Source organism: Notechis scutatus, chromosome 4 (genome assembly GCF_049901735.1).
Source record: "Notechis scutatus isolate UNSWTSFEM ecotype Mainland chromosome 4, rNotScu1.2, whole genome shotgun sequence".
NCBI lineage: Eukaryota > Metazoa > Chordata > Lepidosauria > Squamata > Elapidae > Notechis > Notechis scutatus.
Genome location: NC_142012.1, coordinates 142,446,307 through 142,472,943, shown reverse-complemented (window position 1 = coordinate 142,472,943; position 26,637 = coordinate 142,446,307). Strand labels below are relative to the sequence as shown.

The 26,637-nt window shown below is 36.2% G+C and overlaps 3 protein-coding genes across 10 annotated transcripts in view; 1 reads left to right on the top strand and 2 right to left on the bottom strand.

The window, feature by feature from the left end:
- Positions 1 to 16,305, top strand: part of ERICH6 (glutamate rich 6) — a 28,565-nt gene extending 12,260 nt beyond the window's left edge. Inside the window, exons 6-16 of one of the 2 annotated variants that reach the window (XM_087965146.1) lie at positions 259 to 297; positions 1,803 to 1,861; positions 2,054 to 2,170; positions 6,127 to 6,225; positions 6,316 to 6,470; positions 8,391 to 8,476; positions 10,629 to 10,774; positions 11,732 to 11,817; positions 13,833 to 13,988; positions 14,854 to 15,085; positions 15,317 to 16,305. In XM_087965146.1, the coding sequence (XP_087821272.1) occupies positions 259 to 297; positions 1,803 to 1,861; positions 2,054 to 2,170; positions 6,127 to 6,225; positions 6,316 to 6,470; positions 8,391 to 8,476; positions 10,629 to 10,774; positions 11,732 to 11,817; positions 13,833 to 13,988; positions 14,854 to 15,085; positions 15,317 to 15,577 (1,436 nt within the window). In that variant the 3' untranslated portion in view covers positions 15,578 to 16,305. Of the gene's footprint in view, positions 1 to 246; positions 298 to 1,802; positions 1,862 to 2,053; positions 2,171 to 6,126; positions 6,226 to 6,315; positions 6,471 to 8,390; positions 8,477 to 10,628; positions 10,775 to 11,731; positions 11,818 to 13,832; positions 13,989 to 14,853; positions 15,086 to 15,316 lie in introns of both variants that reach the window. The other variant, XM_087965145.1, reaches the window with a different exon arrangement.
- Positions 1 to 26,637, bottom strand: part of SELENOT (selenoprotein T) — a 39,035-nt gene that overhangs the window by 3,838 nt on the left and 8,560 nt on the right. The window contains exons 6-8 of one of the 7 annotated variants that reach the window (XR_015749493.1): positions 26,346 to 26,494; positions 6,280 to 6,374; positions 3,902 to 3,978 (exon numbers count right to left, since the gene is read on the bottom strand). The gene's annotated coding sequence lies outside the window, so the exon portion shown is untranslated. Of the gene's footprint in view, positions 1 to 3,477; positions 3,661 to 3,901; positions 6,375 to 20,791; positions 22,073 to 24,769; positions 26,495 to 26,637 lie in introns of those variants that run through there. The other 6 variants (XR_015749492.1, XR_015749491.1, XR_015749495.1 and 3 more) reach the window with 6 other exon arrangements.
- LOC113410431 (glucose-dependent insulinotropic receptor-like) lies at positions 17,139 to 20,667 on the bottom strand. The gene has a single exon (XM_087965149.1). The coding sequence runs from the start codon at positions 18,986 to 18,988 to the stop codon at positions 18,041 to 18,043; it is 948 nt and encodes a 315-aa protein (XP_087821275.1). The 5' UTR covers positions 18,989 to 20,667; the 3' UTR covers positions 17,139 to 18,040.

The window sequence follows — 26,637 nt, the reverse complement described above, 5'->3', positions numbered from 1 at the left end:
GTCAGAGGTGGCATTTGCCGGTTCTCCAAATTACTTAAAATTTCCGCTACTGGTTCTCCAGAACTGTTCAGAACCTACTGAATGCCACCTCTGCTACATTGTTCAGAGTGGCCTGTTTGGACATTTATTTTCTGCCCAGTTGCTGCCTTTCTTCATTTTCTATGCAACCTATTTTTGATCTTTTTCAAAAGAAAGAAAGAAAAAAAGAACGTTGATAGAATTGGGCTGCTTTTTCCCCCTTTTCAGCTCCCTTTTCAGCTCCAAAGGAGCAACAAGAAGAGGTTCCTCCCAAGACTGGTAAGTGTCTCCCCAAAACATCTATTATTCATTTTGAGAATAATTTGTATTTCTATACTTTTTGAATCCACAGATTCTTACTGGTATCAGTGAGCTATCAGACTGGCTGTTCATTTGGTATATTATTGCTCTTCAGTCACTAAGCTGCTAAAGACATCTTAGTTTTAATTTCCATTGAAAGCAGAGGCATTTTGATCATTGCTGGTAGATTCTCTGTTTTTTCATTGTATAAAGGCTTTGCTGCAATTTTTTTTAGCGCTGTAATGCCTATATATGACTCTCTTTTAAGTTTTGGCTTCTATTTCAGCATATCACTTTTGCCAATTCATTATGGAAATATAACTTTTAGAGAGGACAGTCATTCTGATTGAACCTAAAGCTATGAGATATGATTGCACAGCTGGTCTGCAGCTATTCCTCATTTACTGACCACAGTTGATTCTGATGACTGTCATTAAGCAGGGCAGTTGCTGAGTGAAAATCACATGACTGTGCTCATGATTTTACTTTAGCTTTCCTAAATTACAAGAGAATAGGCACATAACGGGAATACACATTGAAAGCAATGCAGTAGCACTGGCAGTTTGCCTTAGCAGCTTCAGAGGCAAAAGAAAGCCCTTCAATGTGAAATGGACTAGGTTCCTGTCAGTGTTACCTTAATTAGCTGAGTTTGTTAACTTGCTCTTTAACACTTCTTACAAACATGGACACTATGGAAAAAGGTGGTCAGGAAAAGGTAGCTTCTTCAGGCTACCTCTCTGCAAGGCAGGGAGGAGAGGAAAAAACAGGTCAGGAATTGAACAATAGTATTAACTGTTTGTAATGGTAAACATATGACTGACAGTCATCGTGAATATGGTAAATGTGGGCATTGATTGAAAATTCCTTTTTCATCTCTGTTGTAACTGGACATTGCAATCTGAGGTGGTTGCTAAATGAGAACTAACTGTATATTCTATGAATTATATGCACTATTTTTATAATGTTCTAGAAACAGAACGATCCCGCTCTCCTTAAAATGTAGTAGTTTTCCTCCAGCCTAATTCTACCCAGACTGCTGCCCCAAATGTACTAGCCCTACAGTGCTGAGAGTGCTAATCTCTGCATGTCCAGTGAGCACCAATTTGAAGGAAGACTGCTGGAACCTAAGAATCATATTTACAGTTAGGTTGTTGTTGTTTTTTTAGAATTCCACTGGCTGAATATATACCACATGCTAATCTGATTGAGAAATTTGTGGTTCAGCATGCTGTGGAATTCTAGATAATGAATTAACATGTTAGGCCAACCAGACCATCACATGATGTAATAATATGATTTGGCAGGGAAAGCCTACTATATTAACAGTCATGGTGTTTTGTTAATTTGGATATAATACAATGTGTTGCCTGAGTTCAGTTTTTAAGTATCCAAGTTAAATGAGAACCATATATATATATTACTTTAAGATTCAGTTCATAAAGGAGAACATATCCTTTCCTAACTAATTGTTTATTGATCCCTAGATATCTATGATGTTGTGTCCCAAGATCTCAGCTGCTTAGAAATTTTATGCGACACAGAGGTATTGATCATAAGTGGTCTCTATACAATTTATTGGAACCTATTTTCATTTTAGTTTACCTATCTCCTTTCCCATTCCAATCTCTCACAGTTAAATAAAAATGGAGGTGGTTTATTGTGCAGTGGTGCTGCAGAAATACTCTGGACAAGTGGTTTGAGGTTTGTGATAATTTTTTCCCCTCTTTTTTTAAAGTTTAGAGAAGACTTCTTAAAACTGTTTCAAGAATCTCTGCAGACAATTTCCAGTGTTGGCCCACCTACTATTCTAGCTTATAGACCAGAGTCATCAAGAGCAGATATTCACATTGAGGTAATGGCTCTACCCACCTGTCTCCTATGCGTTACTTTGCACTGTAAATTTATAACTTCTTATTCTTTACTGAAATGGGCAACGCTGTTTACCATTTCCCTTTCCTCCTGGATAGGGAAGAGCACTTTGGAGAAGGAGGGTGAAGCAGGGGGTTAGGAGAGATTTTAAGGAGACTAACTGTTTCTTCCATTTTCACTGGTATTCTGCTCAAAGTCCCAGTTTCCCATAGATACTTCTGCTGAGGAAAGAATCATTCAAATATATCCTATGTTCAGTTTACCTTGGAGGATTAAACTTTATGTTTTCTGAAGAAAGAAATAGTTACCAGTACATGCTTCTACAAGTTTACCACTTCAGAATAAAATTGCCCGACAGAACACTTTTCCTTCTTAAAAATTCTACACTGATGAAAAATTCTGATAAAAAGCTGTAACAGAGAAAGTGACGCATTGCCTTCTATCCAATATATTAATTTTCTCTGTATAGTCAACTTTCTGTCTTTTCAAGCTTACAATGCTGAAGTATTTAACAAAAACACAAATGCAAGCAATAGCACTAAAAGATCAATCCAGCCACAAAAAATTTAAAGTGTAATAAAAGAGAAAAACTAATCCCCTTTTGTAAGTTATGCAAAAACCAAATAACTCCAAGTATTTGGCCATAAAATGAGATTTTACCTTTCTATTTCTGGCCATAAGAATATGAAACTATTCATATATGTGGCCTTCTCGCTTGCAGTCTGACATCTCCATAAGACTACATCATATTTAAGATTTTAGGCTAGCTTAAGTAACTACCCTAAGACAGGGGTTGCCAACCTATTGGACTTCAGGGATCACCAAACTCATAATTTTAAATCCTACAGACCAGAGACCCTGGGAAAATCCCCAAAAAAGTCTGCAGGAAAATTCCCCACCCCATTTTCCTACTGATTGATCATTCTTTATTTGAGATTGCAGGATACCGTCTCCAGCTCTGTCCTTGGAGAGAGAGAGAGACTTTTGGCTTCATTCAAGGAAAGCAGCAGAAACAGCAGAAGTCTTTCTTTCTCTTCCCCAAACTCCACCAGAAATGAGTCTTTGTGAGACTTGCCGTGCCGGCACAGCCTCTTGGAGCAGGATGCCTTGCAGGGTCCTAAAGACTCATTTCTGGCAGAGTTTGGGGGAGAGAAAGAAAGACTTTTGCTGCTTTCCTTGCATGCAGCCAAAAGCAGAAGAAGAAAGAAGCAGCCCGGTGGCCAGGAGAGGGGTATGGGGTGAGTGGGACAAGTTTCCCCCCCTCCGCCCTTTCCCCCCTCCCCTCACTACCTCGTGTTGTTCACAGTGCAAGTGATGCAAGCCTTGTGTTCCCATGGGTTATGTGGGCGGCCCAGCCTTGTGGTCCCACGCAGCCTGGATTAATTGCTCTGGGGGTGACATTTCTCTGCGGACTACCAAAATTTTCTTGTGGACCGCCAGTAGTCCCCGGCCCACTGGTTGGCAACCACTGCCCTAAGATACACAAACAAAATGAGATAGAAGAGCTGTGTGTTTTGGATAATATTGGCAAATTCATTCTTTGAATATGGGATTGAGGAGAATCGTATTCCCTTTCACTGCTTTGCTTGTTATCCTTTAACAGCTTTTAAAAGCCAGTTGCCTCTAAGTTCCCTAATGAAATTGCAAAATGAATCAATTACAGTTCGTTTTAATCCCTGTAGAAAGCAGAAAGAAAAGCAAGGTTTTTTCCTACATCTCAAACAGCTGGGGGTAAGAACAAAAAAGCAGCAATGATGCTTAGTGATTGTGGTGCACAGCTGCCTAAACCACCTGTTCCAAGGAAATTGCAGAAATAAGAGATGAAAAAGCACAAAATGGTTTTTCCACCACCCTTCCAGGGGTGGGCTGCTGGGGGGTCACAGGGGTTCAGGAGAGCCCCTAGCTAAGATTCTGTGCAGTTCGGAGAACCCCCAAACCCCACTCCTGGCTGGCCCCGCCCACCCCTCTCCTCCCAGGAGTCCTCACGCGGGCCATTTTGGATTCAGGTATGTGCAGGGCATGTGCAAAGGCACAGGGAGGGTGAAAAATGGGTCTCCCGGAAGTTCGGAAAGGCCCAAAATGGGCCCGTTTCTGGCTTCCAGAGAGCCTCCGGAGCCCGGGGAGAGCAAAAACGCCCCCCTCCCCCCTGCTGTGGTGCAGGAGGCCAGATAACCCACGTTCATTATGGCACGGCCACCCAACAACCGGGCAGAGAACCCGTTGCTAAAATTTTTGAAACCCACCCCTGCACCCTTCCCATACAGCAGGATTGCTTTCATATACTTTAAGTGTTATTTACTACAGGACAGAGCCAGCGTCATCCATGTGACAACTCATATTTGTGGTTTTCTCCAATCACCCGTTCAACTTTTCTTTAAATTTCACATTTGTTAAGTAAATGAAATTCTCAGTCCTTCTAGTTGTGAGTAAATAAGGTGGCCAGTCTTTTAAACTTTTAATGTACACGTGGTCTATATATCATTCATGACAATCCTCCCAAATTTAATATTGCCTCCCACTGATTTATTTACAGTAGTGATACCCTTAAGATTCTACAATCTCTTTTCCTCCTTCTAAGAAACACTGCAAAGCCCAAGTCGGTGCTCATTTTCCAATACCATTGCTTTTAAATGAAGACCAAAATGTTAATGCCCAATCTGCCATCACTCTTCAGGCACTGGTATTAATCCAGTCTTTAAAATGAGGCTCTTCCCACTCCCCCAGTCATCTGTTATTTGAGCTGCCCACTCTACTGTTGTATCCGGAGAATTTTATGGCCCTGTTTACTCAAAGATGTTTATAATAATCTGTGACTGAGAAGAGTGTTTTTATATCAACATATATGTGCAGTTTCTAATTATCCCTCCCGTGTATTATATCTGTGTTAATAAAATGCACATGTATATATTTTGTGTTTTGCTTCAAGAAGATACAGGAATGGGATAATTTCTGTATCTTCTGTAATTTCTGCATCTAGTCCCATCCATGACAGGATCATGCTAGTGCAAAGGGAAGGTGGCTGCAAAAAAATAATAGACTTTGATCAGAATATCTCACTTCCTGTACAAGCTCAATGCCATTAACAATATGGGTAAACTGTGTTTGGTAACATCAATTGCATATGAGGCATAAAGGCAAGCACTTAATTGAAATAGAACATACAAAGAAGCACATTTTTTCTGTAATTTTATATAAAACAATTATATTTAAAGATTGGTTTTTCCAAGCTAGATACTTGCTGACTCTCAATAAGCATGGCCTTTGCTGAGAAATTTAGGAGCTAAGATTCAAATCCTTAAAAAGCATTCAGGTTGGGAAAAAAGTATAAAGTACTGTATATATAAAAAGGCAGGCACTTTTTACTCTAGTTGTATTTCAGCTGAGAAAAAAACTCAACCCTGGATTCCAAAGCAGGCCAGCTAAGAAATCCCAGGGTGATGTAGAAGTGTGGGCACAGAGCAAAATAGTGGCCCACATCCATCTGATAGGTTTCCCTCCAGCAAGAATAAGTTGCAAGCAGCCCACAAGTCCGTTTTGCAATCTCCAGAGCTCTCTTGCCTCTCAATATTCAGTGGCTCATTTGTGGTTGAATCACTGCCAGTTTCAACACTGAGCTTCAAAAAAGCTTAATATCCTTTAACTGACTGAAACACCCCAAAGTGATCTCTAATTTTGCATTACTTTCAAATGTCACTACTTCACCTAACCAGTCATGAGAAATAACAATAGCAACCTCCCCTTGCAGAGTCAGAACATTCTAACATGGGGAGCCAGAATGGAGTATTTTAGGGGAGACTGTTCTAGTCTGTATAATTGTGCCCTCTATTGATAATTGGATCGCAATGAGAAAATAGAAACCCAGGCTATAAATCCTATAATTTTTGTCTAGATAACTGTTGTAAAACTTTCCAAACACCCCCCCCCCCTTCTTCTCTGCAGGTTCCGAAGGAAACCCTAGAAACCTGTGAATTCTGTGGAAGCCCCATAAAATACTTCCCTTCATTTGAAAGTCTGGAACACATAGCAGAATGGGGAAATGTAAGTAATGAGAGCAATTTCACCACGTGGTTTTCCATTGGGTCCAAGGTTCACCTGTCCAGCTGGTAAGAGCAGGATCTCGCTTTCCAGTTTTTCTGTTGCCAGCAATGCCGGGAGCTTCATGAGTTCATTGTCAGTGAAAAAAATCGCTATCAAAAGAAAATGGAGAAGATTGATGTTGCCCCTCATAAGGCCCATGGAAGTCAAGCTGAGCGAGAACGGGCAAAAGAAAGAGCTCGACAAAGGTATGGCAAACTGGGGTGATACATATTTGAGTCCTTAAGAGGGCTTGGGGGAACACTGAAATCTGGTACCTCAGAACTACCTGCACCTCTGAAAGTTCTTCATCCTTCCTGCAGAGATCTCTAGAAGTTGATACCAAATTGAATGTACAGTGTGACAGAAGGAAAATTACTAATTACACAGCTGAAGACTAATAACTCTGTTTAATTTTAATTTAAATGAAATCAAAGTTTATTTTTGTTCTAGTCTCGCCCATTACTTTTGGGAGTGCAATCTATAGAGCACGGCTGTCAAACTCCTGGCCCACGGGCCGTATGCATCACATGCTGCCATACCCGGTTTAGTGAAGGGGAAAAAAGCCCTCACACATCATGTGATGCTACCGTGATTGACATCCCTGCTATACAGTATGCAGCTTAAAATTAGCTAGCTATTATATCGCACAAAACAGACCACTTTAAACTATCACTTACAGTGCAAGCAGCAAGAAAGGAAGTAGGAAGGAAATGTACCACCTACATTGGATTGTATTCTACCATGAGTTAAGGAAGTCTTAGAGGAAGAAAATTTCTAATTTCTCTCCCTGAAGTTTAAATGAGCTCTCCAAAAGTTACCTAAAAGGAAGATGACTCTCTAGCTTAATACAAGATATAGACCTTGGGATCCTGCAATTTGTCACTTTTAGGATGCACATCTAAGAAACTTTAACCATATCTCCTCCTTGAGAGGGAGGTCACATAATCCAGTAAAGACACTTTGGAGGAATGTACATGAGTAGTCTTATCATTAACATCTTTAACTTACCTACGAGTCCCTATTCTTGGGCTTATATAGGTATTACCAATGCAGAAGAACTGTTCTAATTAATTAATGCTTCATCAGTCTTACGCATATAGTGAAACTCTAATGATCGGGGTTGTTAAAAGATGTTAGGGGAAAAAGAAAAAGTAGAAGAGCTTATTTTTTCTAGACATAGTTATGAGAAGAGCTAAAGAGCATTTAGAGCTGTTAGAGCATTGCTGGGGAAGAAGACATGAAGTCTTTGGCCACTCCTGGATCGGATGTTGCAAAATTCAGTTTTTTTTTCTTTATACCAACATAGGGTCTAATATTCTGACGATACCATAGCAAGATTTGTATTTTGAACTCAGGCTCAGCAGGAAAAGCAGCAGAGAGTCCTGATCCAGGCTGAGATGTGCAAAACAGAACAAAATTTAATTCTAGCAAGATAGTGTTACTATTGATGCTGAAATCCTACAGTTCCATATATTGCTCCATGTTGACCTGCAATTTTGGGGTTCTCCTAGTTCTCACAGATTCTGTGGAATATCGAGTAGAAATCACACCCAAGAAAGTTTTGATCTAGTTTCATCAAACTTGCCAATCTGTTCCTGAATTAGGGGGTGCTGCAGTTGGCACAAAATGCAATGCCTTCTGAACAGCCCTAACCAACTTAGTAACATAATTTCTGTTCAAGAACTGAAGTGGCTCGCAGCAGGCATTTTGGCCCAAATCAAATTGCAGGTTGTAACTCATAAAAACTCTATGGGTTCAATCTCACTACCTACAGTATAATCTTGCCATGGGTGCATAGCCCTACAGAGATGGGGAGTTGGCGCAGGAACCTGAAATATGGCTTTCTCACTGACAACCCACTCACATTGTAACCACTTGTCTTACTGAGGTTAAGCTGGTCCCTTTTAGAAGCAGGTTAAAACCATTCCCTTCCAGAAGGCATTTAGGGAAAAAATAATAATAGATGATCACAACAGGTACTTTTAAAGCTGTTAATTTGATGTTATGGATGTTTTAATGTATGCTGGTTATAAGCTGCCTAGAGTTGTTTGAGTAGGGGACAGAAAACTGTAACAAATAGATTTTTTTTAAAAAAAGTTGACACCCAGCATATTTTAATATTGCAGGCTCAAAGAGAGACAAATGGCAAAACAAATTGCCTTTATGGCAGTAGAAGCAGAAAGGAGTGCATTTCCAATACACATCCCTGAATGTAAGTTGGATTATTCCACAATTATTTATGTTTGTGTTACTATGCACAGAAGGAAGAATGATTCTTATCCCATATTCACTCATAAAGAAGAATCAACCAAATGCATATCAAAACTTTGGCTTAAAGTTACTCAGTTCCAAAGCTGATGGTGGCCTGGAACCTAAATTCCTCTATACTAGCCCACTACCTTAATCACTGCAGCATATTGGCTCTCACGAATCTATTAATTTTGTTTGATCTGATGACCCCCAAATATGGGCAGATCACAGTAATTAAAAAAAATGGAAACAGCAAAATATAAAAAAAGAACTACCAGAAATGCAAAATAATCACAAAATTATCACAACAATATAGCAAGCAGAAAACTCCAGGGGAGGATCATTCCCCCTACTTCCAAGGCCTGGGTAAATACAGCTAATCCTTAACTTACGGCCACAATTGAGCCCAAAATTTCTGTTCCTAAGTAAGACCGTTGTTAAGGGAGTTTTGCACCATTTTATGACCTTTCTTGTCACAGTTGTTAAGTAAATCACTGCTGTTGTTAAGTTAGTAACACACTTGTTAAGTGAATCTGGCTTCCCCATCGACTTTGCTTGTTAGAAGGTTGCAAAAGATGATCACATGACCCCAGGACACTGCAACTGTCATGAATACATGGCAGCTGCCAAGTGTCTCAATTTTGATCATGGGGCCCTGGGGATACTGCAACAGTTGTGTGGAAAAATGGTGACAACTCACTTTTTTCAGTGCTGTTGTAACTTTGGTCACTAAATGAACGGTTGTAAGTGGAAGACTACCTGTAGGCAGATCTTTAAGGCCTTCTAGAACTGCTTCAGGATGGGAGCCATATGGATCTCCGAGTTTCAGCACAACTTTGCTTATAATGCAACGAGAAAATAATTGTGTGTGTATAGAAAATGAGAACAATTGTTTTCAATTTTACACAAAGGAAACATTTATCTGTAGCATGTTCTCCAACAATTTCCATCTACAAAATTAACAGTAGATTAGAACAGGGGCCCCTAAGCTCCGGTCCATGGCACCGGCACCAATCTGAGGAATGACAGAAACCGGGCCATGCAAACAAGCAAAGCCCCATCCCCAGGATGCAGGCAGCACATGAAACCACGTCCCCTCCAGTTCACTGAAAAACCTGTCTTCACAGAATCGGTCCATGGTGCCCAAACGTTTTTGGGGGGTCACTGAACTAGAAGATTGTCTAATCAAAGGAATTGAAAGGAGCCATTTATAATCCAATCATCTGCTTTGTTTTGGGATACAAATTAAAGTATTCTAGATAGCTGCCAAGTCTCTGCTTGAATTCATCCAGTGAAGGATGTTCACATTTTTGGATATTTGGTTTCATTGTTAAATGGAATCATAACCCTACTACAGATGTCTTTAAAAGAGAAAACCTGGGTGATATCACTAACTATTAATTTTGATGATGCCATTTTCAGCAATTGCTGAGATAGCAACAGCACCAAAGAATTAGGGCTGTTCTGTTATTCCTGGAATTTTGCTTGAAGCCTCTTGGTTTTTCTTTATGTAAGATACTGGACTTCATGACCCCTTGTTTCTAAACCAGTATCCCCTTGTTAACATATATAAATGGGTGCTTTATTAGTTTTACTGTTGCTTTATCTTTAAATTTTAATTCTCATTTTGATTACATGTCGCAATAGTTTGCTATAATTTTGAAGTGCTTGGTTTGATTAAATTGTTTTGTTTTGAAAGCAAGTCTCTATCTTCCTACTGAAGGACAGGATTTTAATAAATATCCAGTCAAATTAAAAATAGTTTCCTCTAATAGTATGAATCTCTTACTGTAAAGTTATCAGATCCAATATTTGAATTCTGATGGCAAAATTTATCGAATGTATGGTGATATCAGCACTTCCAGACTAGCCAATACCACTTTGTATTATTTATTGGATGTATATGTTGTCAACTTCATCCAGACTTGTGACAATTAAACAAAACAATACAACTATACAAGAAAAATGCCACTTATATTTTTTCCACTAACAATACCTTAGGTACAATCTTACATGTTGATAGCTGATCACTAAAAATCCAACAAAGTAAGTTTGCTTGTTCCTTTTAAGTCAAAGATCACCACTTAATTCTTGTTTAATATTTTATTTTGTAGACAATAAACAGCTTAAAACAATTTCCTTCTTCCTATCTCAAGAGACACCTACAGCAATAATTTATCCACAAGTAATTAAAGAAACAGAGATTCTGGACAATACATACAGCATCTCTTGCTGTGATTTCACTATTGCAGGTGGAAAGGTAAATAAATGATTTTACACAGTAGAAGCAATCTTTGAATTGCAATAGTAGAGAATATCTGTATGTATGAAATGTAACATTTTTGAATTTGTAAATGTAATGAAATGAAATGTAATTTTTGAATTTTACATCTCCAGCATAAAAATATGCAACTTTTTTTTAGAGCTGAGGGCTAAACTTTCAAAGCAATGTGCTTAATGTATCCATGTCAATTAGATGTGGGATTAATACCAAGGAAAGGCTAGGATCACTTAATTTGAATTTTAAAGATGAAGTAAATGTAGCATTATTTTCACTATATAGTCAATAGTTTCTTTTTATGACATTGATATTACAATCTTTAAAAAACAGGATTTGCCCAGGAATTAATGAATGCAAATAGCACTTGGAGCAATGGCGAACCCATTTCATGGACATGGGTGTGTAACTAACCTTTGAATATAAGAAACCAAAACAATCCATTTCAAATGGGAATTGTAATTCAGAATACTTTGCCTAAAGTACAAGCCCCCCCAAAAAAGCTTTATTTGTTATGGGCCCCACTCATTTTCTCTCCTCCCAAATTAAAGTGGTATACCTCCCAATCTTTATGGTATCTTTATGGTATCAATGTGCTTGGGAGTCAGACTGACGTTGCTGGTCACTGCAGACAAAAATAGGACTGCAAATTGAATTTTTAGTGTAAAGCTGTATCTCTTTTGCTCATTTTCTTGATTTAAGCTTGTCATTTAGTTGCTGCCATACTCAGATTTATCTGTTTTTTCTACATAATAACATACATGTATCTATAGCAAAGCATATAATGCACCATGGCCCTTTGGTAAAAATAAACTAGATTTCTAATTAACTCCATTTTGTATATTAACTTTATTGTTCTCTCTTTCAGTATCTTGCCTTTCTCTTTTGAGTTCCATAGGGAAACTTAAATCTGCATGTTGTTCTTTTTTTCATCAATAGTTGATGAAAAACCAATTCATACAACAGTACTACAAAAATGGTGTGAAGTTCCTTACCATGTTTCCCGACGGCACTGCACAAATATTGTATCCTTTTGTTCAGTTGAACTTGATCAGAATTAGTGGGCTGCAGCAAAATAATCTGCAACTAAGGTCTTCAGGATGACAAACACAACTAATGTTCTGTCCCTGCTATGCTTGGTAGTAACATTTTTAAAAATATAGCCACTTTAATATATAACAGTCACCACAGTTAAGATTTGAACGTCTAAAATGCATTGACCTACAACAATTAAACCTCTAATGTAATGCTTCTCATCCCTGGCATCTTTTAAGATACGTGAACCAACTCCTAGTGTTCTAAGAGATGAACTCCTCACATCTTAAAGTGCCTAAGATAGAAAATAATGTTATAGCACCATAAGCAGAACATGCATAGGATCCCTTCTTGGGGGTTGGAGATAAGACTATACAAGACTACAACTTCACAGGCTAAAATAATCCAGTACCAAAGTCTGCCTACTTATCTCTGTTGTCCTATTTCTGATACCATAAGAGTCCAGTGTTGGGAGCTAACTGTTTTCAGCAAAACAGAAGCAACCCTCCCACATCCAATTTTTTTTTTCACAACTACATGCTTTCTGGAATCCCGGATTCTGCCTGACAAAAATGCAGATGACAGTTACAGAGATACCACATATACACACACATACACCAACACTCCTCCATAGAGTTAATCATAAACTTCCCTGCTGCTGAAAAATGGAAATGCATTTAAAAGTGGTCTTAATACAACTTTTAAACACTTTTTCCATTTTTGCACTGTGTTTTACCAAAGCCTATTAGATGATTTAGGCAGTAGAATGCATTGAAGTAGCCTTTTTCATCATTGGAGCCATTCAGCTTTAGTTGACTTCGTCACCCAGAATTCCCCAAGTAACATGGCTGAAAGTCTGGTTGTGGATCTTCATCCATCCAAATGGGGAGAGGACAAGCTGAGAAAGGCTGGGCTGGGTCTCCTGTAATATTACCATTCTGCAGCAGTTAGTCCTTAACTTACAATCACAATGGGGATGAGATTTTTGGTCGTAAATCACTTCAGTCATAAGATAAGGCACCCATGTGATTGTATCTACTTTTACAATATTATGATGGTTGCTAAGCAAATTACTGCAATGGTTAAGCAAATCTGGGATTTTTAGGCAAACACTGCAGTCATAAGCGCAAGCCCATTGTTTCAAATGAGTGGTTTTTTTACCAGAAATCAGCAAAAAAACAAATCAGTCACCTGACCATAGGATGCTGCAATCGATTGGGCGGGTGAGCAATTGCCAAGTGCTCAAAATGCAGTCACATGATCAAGGGAAGGAATGTGAGTTTTTACAAAGTCCAGAAATGCTTTACAGGCTATAAAACACCCATTCTGGGCCTGTCATAATTTCAAGTGATTGCTAAGTGACCAGTCATAAATTGAGAACTACCTGTGTCTTGTACCCTTAAGTCATGGGTGTCAAACTTGCCATGTCACATTCCCATCATGTGATGTTTTGCAACTTTTTTCCCATTCATGGAGCTGATGCGCATCACCAGTTTGACACCCCTGCCTTAAGTGATTTACAAGACCAAGATCAGCCCCTTGAATCAAGCTGGGAAATGGTTCCACTTTTTATTTTGTAATCAAAATGTTGGCAAACTTGGATTTCTAGACATACAAAGTACTGTATTGTTTTATAAGTGAGATACACCCTGGTGAAGTAGTCATTTTCCTTGTGTACTATTATCCATACTGCTGTACCACTGCAAAATTAGGGAGTTTTGATATTGGTACAAAACAATAATAAAAGTTCTACTTCTAAGGTAGATAAATCTATTCTGTTTAAGATTATTTGTTGCTTGTCTAGACAGGGAAGATTCATACTACATCAGTAAAATAGAACCAAGGAATGAATTCAAGAACTGCAGGTAACATATGTGAAAAAGGGATGTTAACCAAGATTCCCCTCCTTCCCTACAGTCAGAAATTTACTATACCATTCATACATCTGAGCTAGCATGTCTAACAAGTAAGAGAGTAGGGGGAAAAACCTTAGCTACATGTACAGCTATCCATCTGGAAATCTGGCAATTATTGTTGTACAGAATGAAAATGCAGGGTACATTTGTATAGTCCAAGAAGATAAGTGTGAGAAGCCCAAAATCCAGGCAGTATTTGACTCTTGTGGGAAAGGAACTTGTTATCATCCAAACCAAATTGTATGGTGAGTTAATTATAGAGAAAATTTTCATTTTTTGCTGTGGATTTTTTATTTCATATTTTTATTAAATATTTAGTGGGTAGGATTTCCATTACTTCAACATATGCAGTATTACTAGAAACATTATTTTGTGACTGGAACCATGCTCAAGTTGTAGAAAATACAACTATTTCTAAGTGATAGATGGTAAATTCACCATGCTGTAATTTTCTGTTCATTAGCTTTTTCCTTGAAATTGCAAAAATTATAAAATTGCTAGTCATTTCTAAAGTGTGGTTGCTAACATCATGTTGCTTTGCTGCAGGGGTGTCAAACTCACATTGTCACAGCATCATCATCCCCTTTGCTAAACCGGGCAGGGGCGGGGCCAGCACGTGACGCATCTGGCCCACGGGCCATGAATTTGACACCCCTGCCTGCTATTGACAGAGAAGACATGTTAATTCAGTCTTCTCATGCCAATGCATAAACCATGGTTTAGCAATATTACTTAGCATGATTTGTGTTAATTACAATTGTTTTTGTAAATGGTCACATTCTCGGTATCTTGCATTTTATTGTCCACTAAACTTAGCTTATAATTTACATGTTTATTTAAACTCCATACTTATTATCAACTAAATATTTGTAAGCAGCTTATGTTTTAACAAATAAAAGCATCCCTCTTTTTATTATAATGGGCTAACTTAGTTGCCATTCTGGAAACTACTACACATTACAGGTCCTTTTTTATGTATTTGCTTGGAATGATGAGGCAAATGAATCAGATAGATCATAACTGAGCTGAGCCTGTCTTCGTAATTTTTATATAGGATATGTTAAGATTTGTGGTTCAAATATACAGTCAGTTTATTTTTCTTCCTTGTAGGATAAACATTACAATTCGAGGAGGACATTACTCAGATCAGGCTGGCAACAAAGTAAAAAAATGGATTTGGCCCAACAATTTACAGAAGCACAATCCCCGTGTATCATTTAAACCTATCTTTCTGTCCTTGAACCTTAATGTTGGTGTCAGGATACTCGGGCAAGATAAAATTGCCATTTCTTTTCTTGCAATGGGAAAACAAGCAAAAATCAATGTAGGAACCAAAGTGCAGGTACATGTCAGAGGAATTAATGTTTATCTATCCTTACAAGTTACAATTAAGCAAGGCATGGAATGTTGTGTGGAGAACAGAAAATCTTTAGAGAAATACAAAAACTAAAGTTTTATTCAAAATTGATCAAGTTTTCCAACGTAATCTATATAGCCATTTTATCTAATTTAAATTAATTGCAACATTACTTTCATTCCTATGCTGACTGAATTAACTTTTTTTTTCTTAAAGCCACTTGCTGAACACCTTCCATGGCCAAAGTACGTAGCTGAAGATGACCTTCTGCTCTTCGCCAATAGATTAAAAATTCTTCGCATCTTTGCTAAACTGAATAGATATTTAGACTTTCCTGCCAGTGACTGGTGGACTAAACTGCAGCTCCCTTCATTTCTTTTGAAACAGACTTCGAAGTTAATACATCTTTGTAAAGAATGTGAAATAGGCTGTTCTCTGGATAAGTTAATAATGGCAATAGTAAAATCACCAGTTTAATCAACAGCTGATAGTTGATTGATGTTGACTGAAGAGTCTTAAGTCACTTTCTTGTTTAAAATATTTAATATTTATTCATCTGTTGAATTCCGTAAGAAAATTTATTTGTATTATATTTATGTATTCATAAAATATACTATATATGGGTATCTTCTTGAATGTTCTATGTCGCATTAGAAAATATAAATATGAAGCAAACTTCAATAAGAAAATTGAATTATATGCCATAGGATTCAATAACTATTCATAAAACTCTAGATTCATTTTGCTATGGTTAAAAAAATCATAAGCTTTTAAAGGCCATACTTATACTAACTTACATAATTCATCTGTAGTTTTTATTTCTCCACACCTCTTTAAGCAAGATAGTAAATAAAACAGAATGGGTGGGCTGAGGAAGAGGATGCTCAAGCCACTGGCTTGCATTTAGTTACAATCTGGATGGAATTAGATTTTACCAGCCACTGTCATGTTTTCAGATTACATCCAAGTTTTGTAAAAGCTGCTGGAAAAGATTTGTTGTTCCCACTGTCTGAAATCAAATCATCCAGTTGTTACTCAGATTCATCTCCATCTTTAGGGAAAATACCTAATGCATCTTTATTAAGTGTAAAAGCAATAGAGGAGAAAAAGGTATCCTTTATATTAACAATGTTGTCTTGTTGATAAACAAACCTAGTCTTGATATATTAACAAAGTTTTATCTACTACACTTGGAGAAAACTATTTTCTAGGAAGTATGTTCCAGGGGCAGAGAATAAAACTTTCCATATACAATGCTGGTGCTGATATTTTCCAAACCGTAGAATACTTATTATCATAAAAAGGAAATACTCTTAAGCAGCAGTTAGATCATTCCAGAATCTCAAAATAATGAGCATGTGCAATGTTCATGTGCAATAAAATTATTCACGATCACTTGACCCCTATTTCATGACTTGTAATAGTTCTATTAGCATAGGTAAATTCCATTTATGTGTATATGTAGTGATGATTTCTCAATTTTATAGATGATTTTATAGAAGCACTTTCTATTGCTATTACTGTCATTCAATCAAGGCATTGTCTTACAAACCAATTTTTAGACAAAAATGGTATGTGAATTCTTGTTTATCTTCTGATCTCTCCTTTTCCTTTTATGAGTTAATGGACTATTAGAAACAGATGTTTATAATAAATTATACCCTCCAAGGAGCAGATAGGAATTAAAACAATGAAATTGAGTAATATGGTAAAACAGCAGCAAAAGTGGTAGGACATATAATTAAAAGGGAAGCTGGGATGGCCGTTACTTATTTTCCATTTCTTTTCATCAACTCTACCAAGAAATCTATATTAGTAAAGCACTACAAAAGTAAAATTATGCATCAAAATAAATACTTTATATTCCTATGGATGCTTCCCTAGATGTAAACTTCATTTAAATCAATGTGATTTATTTTTGAGTAGGACACACTAGTATGTGAAGTTCAATATTTTATCTAAGTGTAATTTGCAGAGGCTCTTTTTCATCCTAGTTTATTTTATCATCTATATATATACTTAAAAACTGCTCAAAAGCAAATTATATGAATGAAAACATAAAATAGCAAAGGACACAACAATGAAAAAGTTCACTCCAAAATATGCCTATCAAGTAATAAACTTGTCCTAAATGTTTTCTGAAGTAGTAGACCTAAATAAGCAGAACCAGATAGTGTAAATGGACCTCGTATAGAAGAGAATTCACAATCACAGAAATGGATAAATTGTCTCACAGTTAATGCTACATTTCAGAGGCGCTAATTGGTGTGTAACTTAATTAATGCATCATGTTTTCTAAACAAAGTACTACAGAAAAGTTCTCATAGAAGTCTTGATTTTCATATGCCAAGAGTGGTTAAGGCTGAAAAGCTACTTTTTTTGCTCATGGACTAGTTCACAAATTCAAGGTTTAAGTGAGATCCAGGGATATTCAAGTAATTTGAATTTATTCTTGTTGGAACTGTTCTGAAATTAAACAATCTTAATTAAGAGAAAAAAAATGACTATTGAGCTTTTAACTCATTTTAAAGAAAGGGATTTAAATACATACCTACTTCAGGTGTTTGCAGATTTAATTTAAAAAAAAACTGAACATAGATGTCAATCCTTTAAACCATATTCAAAAATACACTGGGAGCAATTATGCAATTTATGACTATTACCAGTAGTTTCCAAAAAAACCACATGAAAACAAATAGATTTACTACTGCATTCTCAATTTTAAAATACTTCATCAGGTAAACTACATCAATACTTACTTATTAGTTTACCTATCTTTGATTATTTTCAAATAACCAAATTATGGAGGAGGAAAGCCTCTCTTAATCAGAGCTGTACTTATCTAGTTTTCTGCACTGTAGATTGAACAACATACTGTTCTATAATCTGAAAAACTGTTGAAGGGAGAAGAGGCAGTAATTAGATCAGATTAATTCCATTTTATAAATCATTCCATATCCCAAAGTTAGAATTGGCCACTGCTAAATCAATAGACTTACATGGCTTTATTTGACCTTTTCTCTTACATTTCATCAGCTTAGCAAACTCAGTCCTTATATCTTTGTGGTACAGTGAATACACAAATGGGTTTATCAGTGAATTGGTTTCTCCTAGAAGGAATAAAAAATCCCTCAACAATGGGCTCAAATTGCAGGATTTACAGGTAGCTTTCACAATAGCAGTCCCATAATAAGGGCCCCAAAATACAATGAAGCAAACAATCACAATGATAGTCCTTAGAGCTTTGAAGTAACAGACATGAGCAGAGGGGATATCTGCATGCAGGCAAGAGCGCTGGATCTGCTTATGCTGTAGATAGGCAATCCTTCCTACTGAGATATGCAAATACACCAAGGTCAACAATGCAGGGATGAAAACACCAAAACAGATTATGTAGAGGTAATCACTTTTGGCAGCAGACAGGAGCCCACAGTTACCTTTCAATTTGTTCTCCCGCAATCCTGAAAAAATAAGTGGCAAGTGTCCTACCAAAAAGGAGATAACCCAGAGGACTACAAGAGAAAGGATTACACGTTTCTTGCTCATAAGGGAGGGATAATGAAGCGGCAGTTTCACTGCCAAATACTTGTCCAGAGAAACCAGGAGTAAGGTGAGAATAGAACCAAAACAAGGAGTAATACCCATGCAGATCCTTATAAGACAAAAAACCAAATTTGTATCAAACAGTGCATCTGTTGCATCATCCAAGGCGTCCCCAATGCACATCACACCCACAAGTAGATCAGCAGCTGCCAAGTTGAGGATGAAGACATAATTTCCGCTTGATCTCTTCTTCTTCAACCGACAGACGACAATGATTACCAGTAGATTAGCAGATGGAATAAATATACTTAAGATGACATGTAGCACTGCATAAATAGTTGACATCTTGTTTACTGTAAACTGATAAATATATTAGGCTTTGATACGCATTGCATATGCAATCTGTATCGTCTTCAGTAGTAAACATGCTTTCCAACCACCAAACTGTTTAGTCATAGCAAAAAGTGAAGACCTAGTAGCTACAATCCTCTCTGGACAGACGATTTTCTTCAAACTGATGGCTAGTCTGTCCCAACATCTTTGTGGTCAGTTTGTTTCTCTTGCAAAATTGATGATACTCTTCCCTTTGTAGAGAGATATATGAAGATATATGGAGGATCAAAGTTCTGCCAGTTAAAAGCTTCAGACAAAATCAACTAATTGGCTGAAATGGAAGGGACGCACAAATAGTGCGGAAGCAGATTTGTTCTATTTACGAAATTCTCTGATGCAGAAAGATAAGGAAGGAGTTTTAACAAACAAAGAGACACTGCAATCAGTTACCATTACACATCTAAAGGTGTGTGATTGTTTGTCTTCTCCATGCATTAAAATGATCTTATGTGAGGAAGCAACCAATAGATAAAATGTCTCCATGGTGTCCCTAGCCTGTTGGATCCTGGGAAAACTTACGTTATTTCAGAGGTCCAAGAAAAGAAATTTTTTCCAGGTAAGAGGAATGGATATTGGACTTAAAATTGAAAAGTAAATTAAAAAACTATCACTGGAGCACAAGCTTTGTAGCTTGTCTGGGTTCTAGGGTACTGTTAAATGAATGATTGGGAAGATAACATTTTCTAGATTTTCTACATTTACTAGTCGTCCTCAATTGGGACGAAAAATTTCTGTTTTACGTTATTGCAGCATAAGTCGAATTAGACCTGTTTGACTGTTTTTATAATGGTTATTAAGCAAATCACCATGGTTGCTAAGCTAATCACATGGTCGTTCAACAACCCACATTGACATTAAGTAAATCCAGCTTCCCAAGTGGATGTTTTTGTTGAAAATTGGCAAAAATTTATAAACCGCGGTCCCATGACTTCGGGATGCTGTAACCAGCTGTAAACACAAAGCAGTTGCCAAGCACCCAAACTGCAATCACATCATCATAGGGATGCAATGTGATGATCGTAACTGCAAATGCATCCTTTGGCAGGTCCATCTGACACCCCTTGTTGCACTTGTTGCCAGTGTGCTTCCAGATATGATTCAAGTGCTCATTATGATCTATAAATCTCTACCTGACATAAGGCTATTTGAGAGACTTGTATTCAGCAGCTTGTAGTAACAAACTGTTTTTGAAGTGATACATTTAGAGTTACAAAGTACTTCATGCAATGTAAAAAAAAATTAAAATAAAATCTACTATTAGCCTAGATCCTAGATGATTCCAGATTCTAATCATCAGGACAAAAGTTTACAGTTGATCTATTAAATCCAGCCTTTTTTTTAATAATGTGGACCATGAGAATAAGCTAATAGATTGAAGGAACAGTGCAGAGTGGGGTGCATCAGAAGTTAATGTCAAACAGGATCTTTGTTATGGAAAGTTACGGAAAGAAATGCCTGAGAAATATTTTTTTTATACATGACAATATGGTGCAGAGAAAAGTGAATTGAGATAAAATTCCCTTGCCTGAAATGTACATATGAGCATTCTTTGGCTAGCAGAGATTATATAGTACAGTATTTCCCTGAAATAAAGCACACTACTAAGAAGCAGTCAAAATATAAAAGAAAGATGTGGCATGTAAGTTGAAGGTGCAACATAAAATATAATGTGTAAAACATTTTTCTCATGCCCCTCAAATAATAACCTATAAAATGAATCTTAATAACTATAAGCAAAGGGAGATACAATTGGAATTTACAGCACTTTAAAAATATTTTAATAGGATATAATGAGAAAAAACTACCAAGTTTGAAGCAGAACAGGTTTTTTTTTTTTTAGAAAAGACCCTAAATTATGCATTCTAATATGTAGTATGGCATTTTAATGTTACAATCTGGAAGTTAATAAAGCAAAGTTAAACTTAGAGATAAGAAATGATAAATTATAATAAAAATCAGCTGAAAAACTGTCTATATGGAATTCTTAGCTTCCTAAACTCAAAGAGGGGAAACAAATACACAAGGATACACATTTGACAAATGGGGATTTTATAGCTTAGAAGCACAGATTTAGTTGACTGCTACTGTATGTCTTTAATTCTAACACTAAAGTATCCTCTATTCAAACAGTATATCCATTAAATTCACGATTATTGCAGTTTCAGATTTTATGTCAGCCATTTTGAGATAGGTATCACCAATCTTTTCATTAATGGCCGCCAAAAGAGATGCAATAATAGCTCTGCAAACACTATTTAAAGGAGTCTGTACTTTTGGGTTGTTTCAAAGCAATTAACACAGCTTTGTCAAGCTTTTATAGCTTGAAGCATTTGTTTTTAAGAGTAATCACAACAGCTTTCCACAATCAGTGCCTACTACACTTCTGGCCAGTAAGCACTAACATTTAGGTGGCAGGGGCAATAGGAGCTATAATGTATATCTGGAAACCACTAGGTTGGTGAACTCTGCACCAACATCTTCCAGAATTAGCAGCAGGAGATTTTCAGGAATATATTTATGTATTTATTTCCTACAGGCAAAACTGAACAATGTGATGCCTTGCTCTAACATGCCAATCATGTACCTTAGAAATATCCTAACAAAATGTAAATTATATATATATATACTATTAAAATTCTCGTGTTTTATAACTTCAACTGGGCAAAATTATGTATCACAGAGCAGCACTTGTTGAATCATGGGCTCAAGGGGCTAAATTACAAAATGGGTATAAATCTGAAATGATTTCCACATGATTGAGATTTGGCAAATTTGTTGCTGCTATGCCGCCACCTGGAGGTTCGGTAGACCAGTTGCACCCTAGCCCTCTCGCTGGCTAATTAAGTCAATTCTTCCTTTGGCCACTGGAGATGAAGCAGAACGGTCCTTCCCTAGCCCTCCAGATAGCAGGTAGACCAATCCCATCATCAACTGCTGGAGAGCAGTCAGCCGCTGTCAAACTGGCAGGAAGTGAAAAGTCGCTCCCACTCCCAGAGTTTTTGACCTTGGTCGTTCTGTTTAGATATGGAAATATCTCTGAAACAATGAACCAACAGATCATGGGGTGTCTCGTATTATTTAAAATTTATAGCAATTTTATGAAAATAAAATTGTGGAAACAAATCTTATATTTAGAATGTCAAATTCTTAATACAGTTAACATCACCTAATTTAACATTTTCATTCCAAAGTCACAAACTATAACACTATATCAGTACATGTAAATGTGGAGTACTTTCAGAGTTATTTTTCAATGAGATTAAACCCCTCACACACAATAAATGTACATAAAAATGAATTAAATGGGCCTAAGCCGTATTGACTTAGGTTTTATTGAAATCCAACAGTTTTGATATATAATAAAATATAAAGCTGATTATATAAAAAAGCAGAGATTCTATTCTGATTGGCTATAGTGAAGTTAAGCTTTATATATTTATTTATTTCTTCCCTGAGATGAGATTTAACAATTTGGAACAAGACAAAAAGATATGTATTCTGAATGAAATAAACTATAAGAGTGGAATATTACACCAACCTAAATACATTACTATATATCCTATGATTAAACTAGCAATTTTCATAGCAGTAACAAAATATATATGAGGATGCAGAAAATATGTTATTAGCTCAACAAAAGTTATGGTACACTAATTTTTAAAAATACACCCACTATGTATGAACGTATCACACAAAAATAAGTTGTATATATGCCAAGCAATACTTAATCCTGATTTTAAAATAAGACAAAAATCCCAAATGTATTTCAACCTAAGTTTTTATCACAGATAAAGAGTTTATAGTAGGCATCACATATACTGAAAAAACCCAAACAAAACCAAAAGGATTACAAAAATCATGACTGAATTAAGTAGATGTTTAAAAAAAACCCAATATATTATTGGAACTGCCTGATTTTCATAAAATTACTTGAAGTCTGAAATGAGTTGGATCAATATACCCATCAAAAATTTTTTTGGTTGAGGAAGAATCTCAATCGTACTGCAATTTTACTGTCCCATTCAAAAACCCACTAAAAATACTGTAGACGTATGGAAAAATAACTGCAAAAACACTGAACACGTTTTCATTAATGTGTGATGTACTGCCACTCAATGTGTTTAGGTTTCAGAAATTTATTTTTGAAAACATAATTCTTTACAATCAAGAGTAATATTTGTAGCCCCAGATTGAAAGGAGGGGTCGTTGGGCTCTGAGCTTGGTTGTTTTCTTGCAGACGTTTCATTACCGAAACTGATAAGATCATCAGTGCTAGCATGATAATGAAATGTCTGCAAGAAAACAACCAAGTTCTCTGACCATCAAGTTCAGAGAGCACCTCATAATTCTTCAACAATTTTGAAAAATTATAAAAAACAGCTTTTTACAAGAAATTAATTTTGTAATAAGATTAGAAACAAGTATCTGTAAAGCTTGTGCAACTATGCAAGAAGTCAGAACTAATAGTTACAACCCTATAGGCAGTCCTCAACTTACAACCATTCATTTAGTGACCATTTGAAGTTACAACACTGACAAAAGCGACTTGCGGCCATTTTTCAACCTATGGATGTTGCAGCATCCCTGTGGCCATATAATCAAAATTCAGATGCTTGGCAAGTGGCATTTATTTATGACAGTTGCAAAGTCCTGGGGTTATGTGATCACCTTTTGCGACCTTGTAAGCAAAGTCAATGGAGAAGCCAAATTTACTTAACAACTGTGGCAAGAAAGGTAATAAAATGAGACACAATTCACATAACTATCTTGCTGAAGAACAGAAATTTGGTGCTCAACTGTGGTCATAAGTCGAGGACTACCTGTAACTGATGTTTATCAAAGTAGGGCTACTGCAAAATGTCTATTCTATTCTTAAAAATCCGGGGGGGACACACACACACACACACACACACACATGTCAATGCTTTTGCTTTGAAGATATCCTTTTGCAAGAAAAGCTTTATTTTCTACCCCAAACTAATTATGTCACACATGAGTTCTGAATGTTTCCTAATGTAAATTGATATTTGAGAGGAGGGGGAGTAGAAACCTATTTTCTTCAGAAGATGCCACTGAACAACGTTAAATAATAAGATCACATTATACTTTGGAATAGGGAGACCAAATGTCAGCGTATAAAAGACAAACTTGAAAAAGTTCAGTGGCAACATACAGTCTTAAGAATTGGCAGCTTAAGGTTCCCAGATTTTGAGCTAGGGTGGTTAGATTTCCATGTTAAGTATGTTACATGTTTGTTATTCACCATCTTATTTATTGTTGATTGTGTATTTGTTACTTTGTTTTTAAGTTGTGAGCTGCCCAGAGTCATTTGGAGTTAGGTGGCATATAATGCAAATAACAATAATAATACTGAAATTATTGCATTGCCACAATGGAACTCTTCATCACCACCAACTTTTAAACTAAAAGTTCATTTAATTACAATTATAGGTTAACCCTAAGAGTAATAATTAACAACCAAAATAGCAAGTTGTGCTCTCCTGGACTTCCAAATAAGACCATATAATAATAATTAACTTATTTGCCAGAAATAACAAGAGACAAATTTGAAATAGGTATCTAGGTGTTGTTTGCTATCAACAGAATTAGGTTGATCAGATATGGTTAGTACTTGTAGAACCAAATGAAAAGCCAAGAAAGTCACAAACAAGTTCCAAAATACACAATGGCAAACCATTTCAGTATCGTCACAGAAAAAATACCATTGATATATTGAGTTAACACAAGAAAGATTTACCTTTGTAGATGTTACATTTGTAGATGATTATTACTAGGACTTTAAACAGCCTGAAATTAGCATTTATTTATTTATTTATTTATTTATTTATTTATTTATTTATTTATTTATAATCCTGTTAGGCAAAGAATTATAGAAGATCAAAATATCCCAATTTTAGATTGGCCTTAGAAAGATACTTAGAAAGATTATACTATTTTTTTTCTTTTTGTGCCATTTTAGATGACAAAACTAATCATAAAACATCTCCAAACAAGAACTCAAACAAACCTTAAACCCATATAAGAAGCTATGCAAATTCACAACTTAGCAAGTGAAATTAATCATGTCCGTAGATGATTATATGCTTTTTGAATTCAAAACTGTTTATACTGAAAACCCAGATTTTGGGGGGCAACATGATGATTCTGTAAACTGCTTAGAGGGCTGTAAAGCACTGTGAAGCAGTATAAAAGTCTAAGTGCTATTGCTATATACATGGAGGACATTATAGATGGAAAGTACAACCCTTTTTTCTACATTTTTAACCTTACTTGTTACTGCAAGTTACTCAAAAGGGTAACATGGGAACAAATAGAGACTGTAGCACACTTGAAAAAATTGTGACCGGAGCCAGAGTACTTTTTAAAAAAATAAACTTACTCAATGAAAACTTTTTCTTCAATGAATTAAAATTAAAAGTTCACATAGTTCAAAAATATTTTTGTTCCTCAATGTCTGGTCTAAAAATATTATCCTTTAAGAAATTGGGATCACCTTTTGGATTCATATGATAGTTTTGAGTACTTCCAAAGATTATGTAAGGGAGATTTAGGATATCCATAATGTATATGAAATTGCTTTTGCTTCTTTCTTCAATATATTATTCAGACAAGTTTATGAAGTGATTTAAGCTGATTTACTCACAGTAAATGAAATTTCTTTATTTAAATTAGTTTACTTAGTTCATATTTATGACAGCATAAAGGCCAATTACTTGATCGTACAATTTGGGCCAGGAAACAGACTTCAAATTGTTGAGGGAATCTGAACATCACTTGGTCTTCTGAAGTCATGACGTAGAAGGTAGTTACTCTGCATATCATTTGTTTATATAATTTAGTTTTACAATGTACCATTCACTCAGCAATATACCCTGAAAATATACAAAACTTACACAACCAAATCAGTATTGTTCAGCAGCCATCAATTATCCAAACCAGTTTAAAAGACAGCCAGTACTTCTCAAGATTGATTTTAAATTACAAATATTCTATAAAGGCCACATAAAGCAAATCAGACTTTTTTCCAGGAAAATATTAGAATATTAACAAATTTTGCCACCTTAATAGACATGAATACAAAGAGTTAGATCAAGACTCCACTGGTTGCATTTAATCCACACTAAATTTAATAGGTTTGAAATGCAACTTAGTCTGGATCTAATCAAAAGCAAAAATTTGTAATCAAGTAATACCTGTGTTTTTTTCTAAAACTGAACTGGCTAAATTACTTTAAAAAAACTATACAGTATTATTGCACTCCTTGAATGTGCAGTTCTTGGACACATACCAGCACTGAAAGGGATCTTGCATTAAGATTTTCAGAAGGTACAACATGAAGACAAGTAGATCATCCAGTCTGTACCAACAGCTTTCTGTCTTCAGTACAGACCTTCATTTATTTCATTCATGTTGCCTTTGGAAAGTATCACTTAATGTCTGAAAGCAGAATAAATCAAAACAGAACAGTTACAAGATAGCCTCATAAAGTAAACTCTAAGAAAATCTCAACAAAGATATTCAATGATAAAGGATTAAAAATCCCCCCCAAAGTAGGGTTTCTCTGTAAGAAGATTCTACTT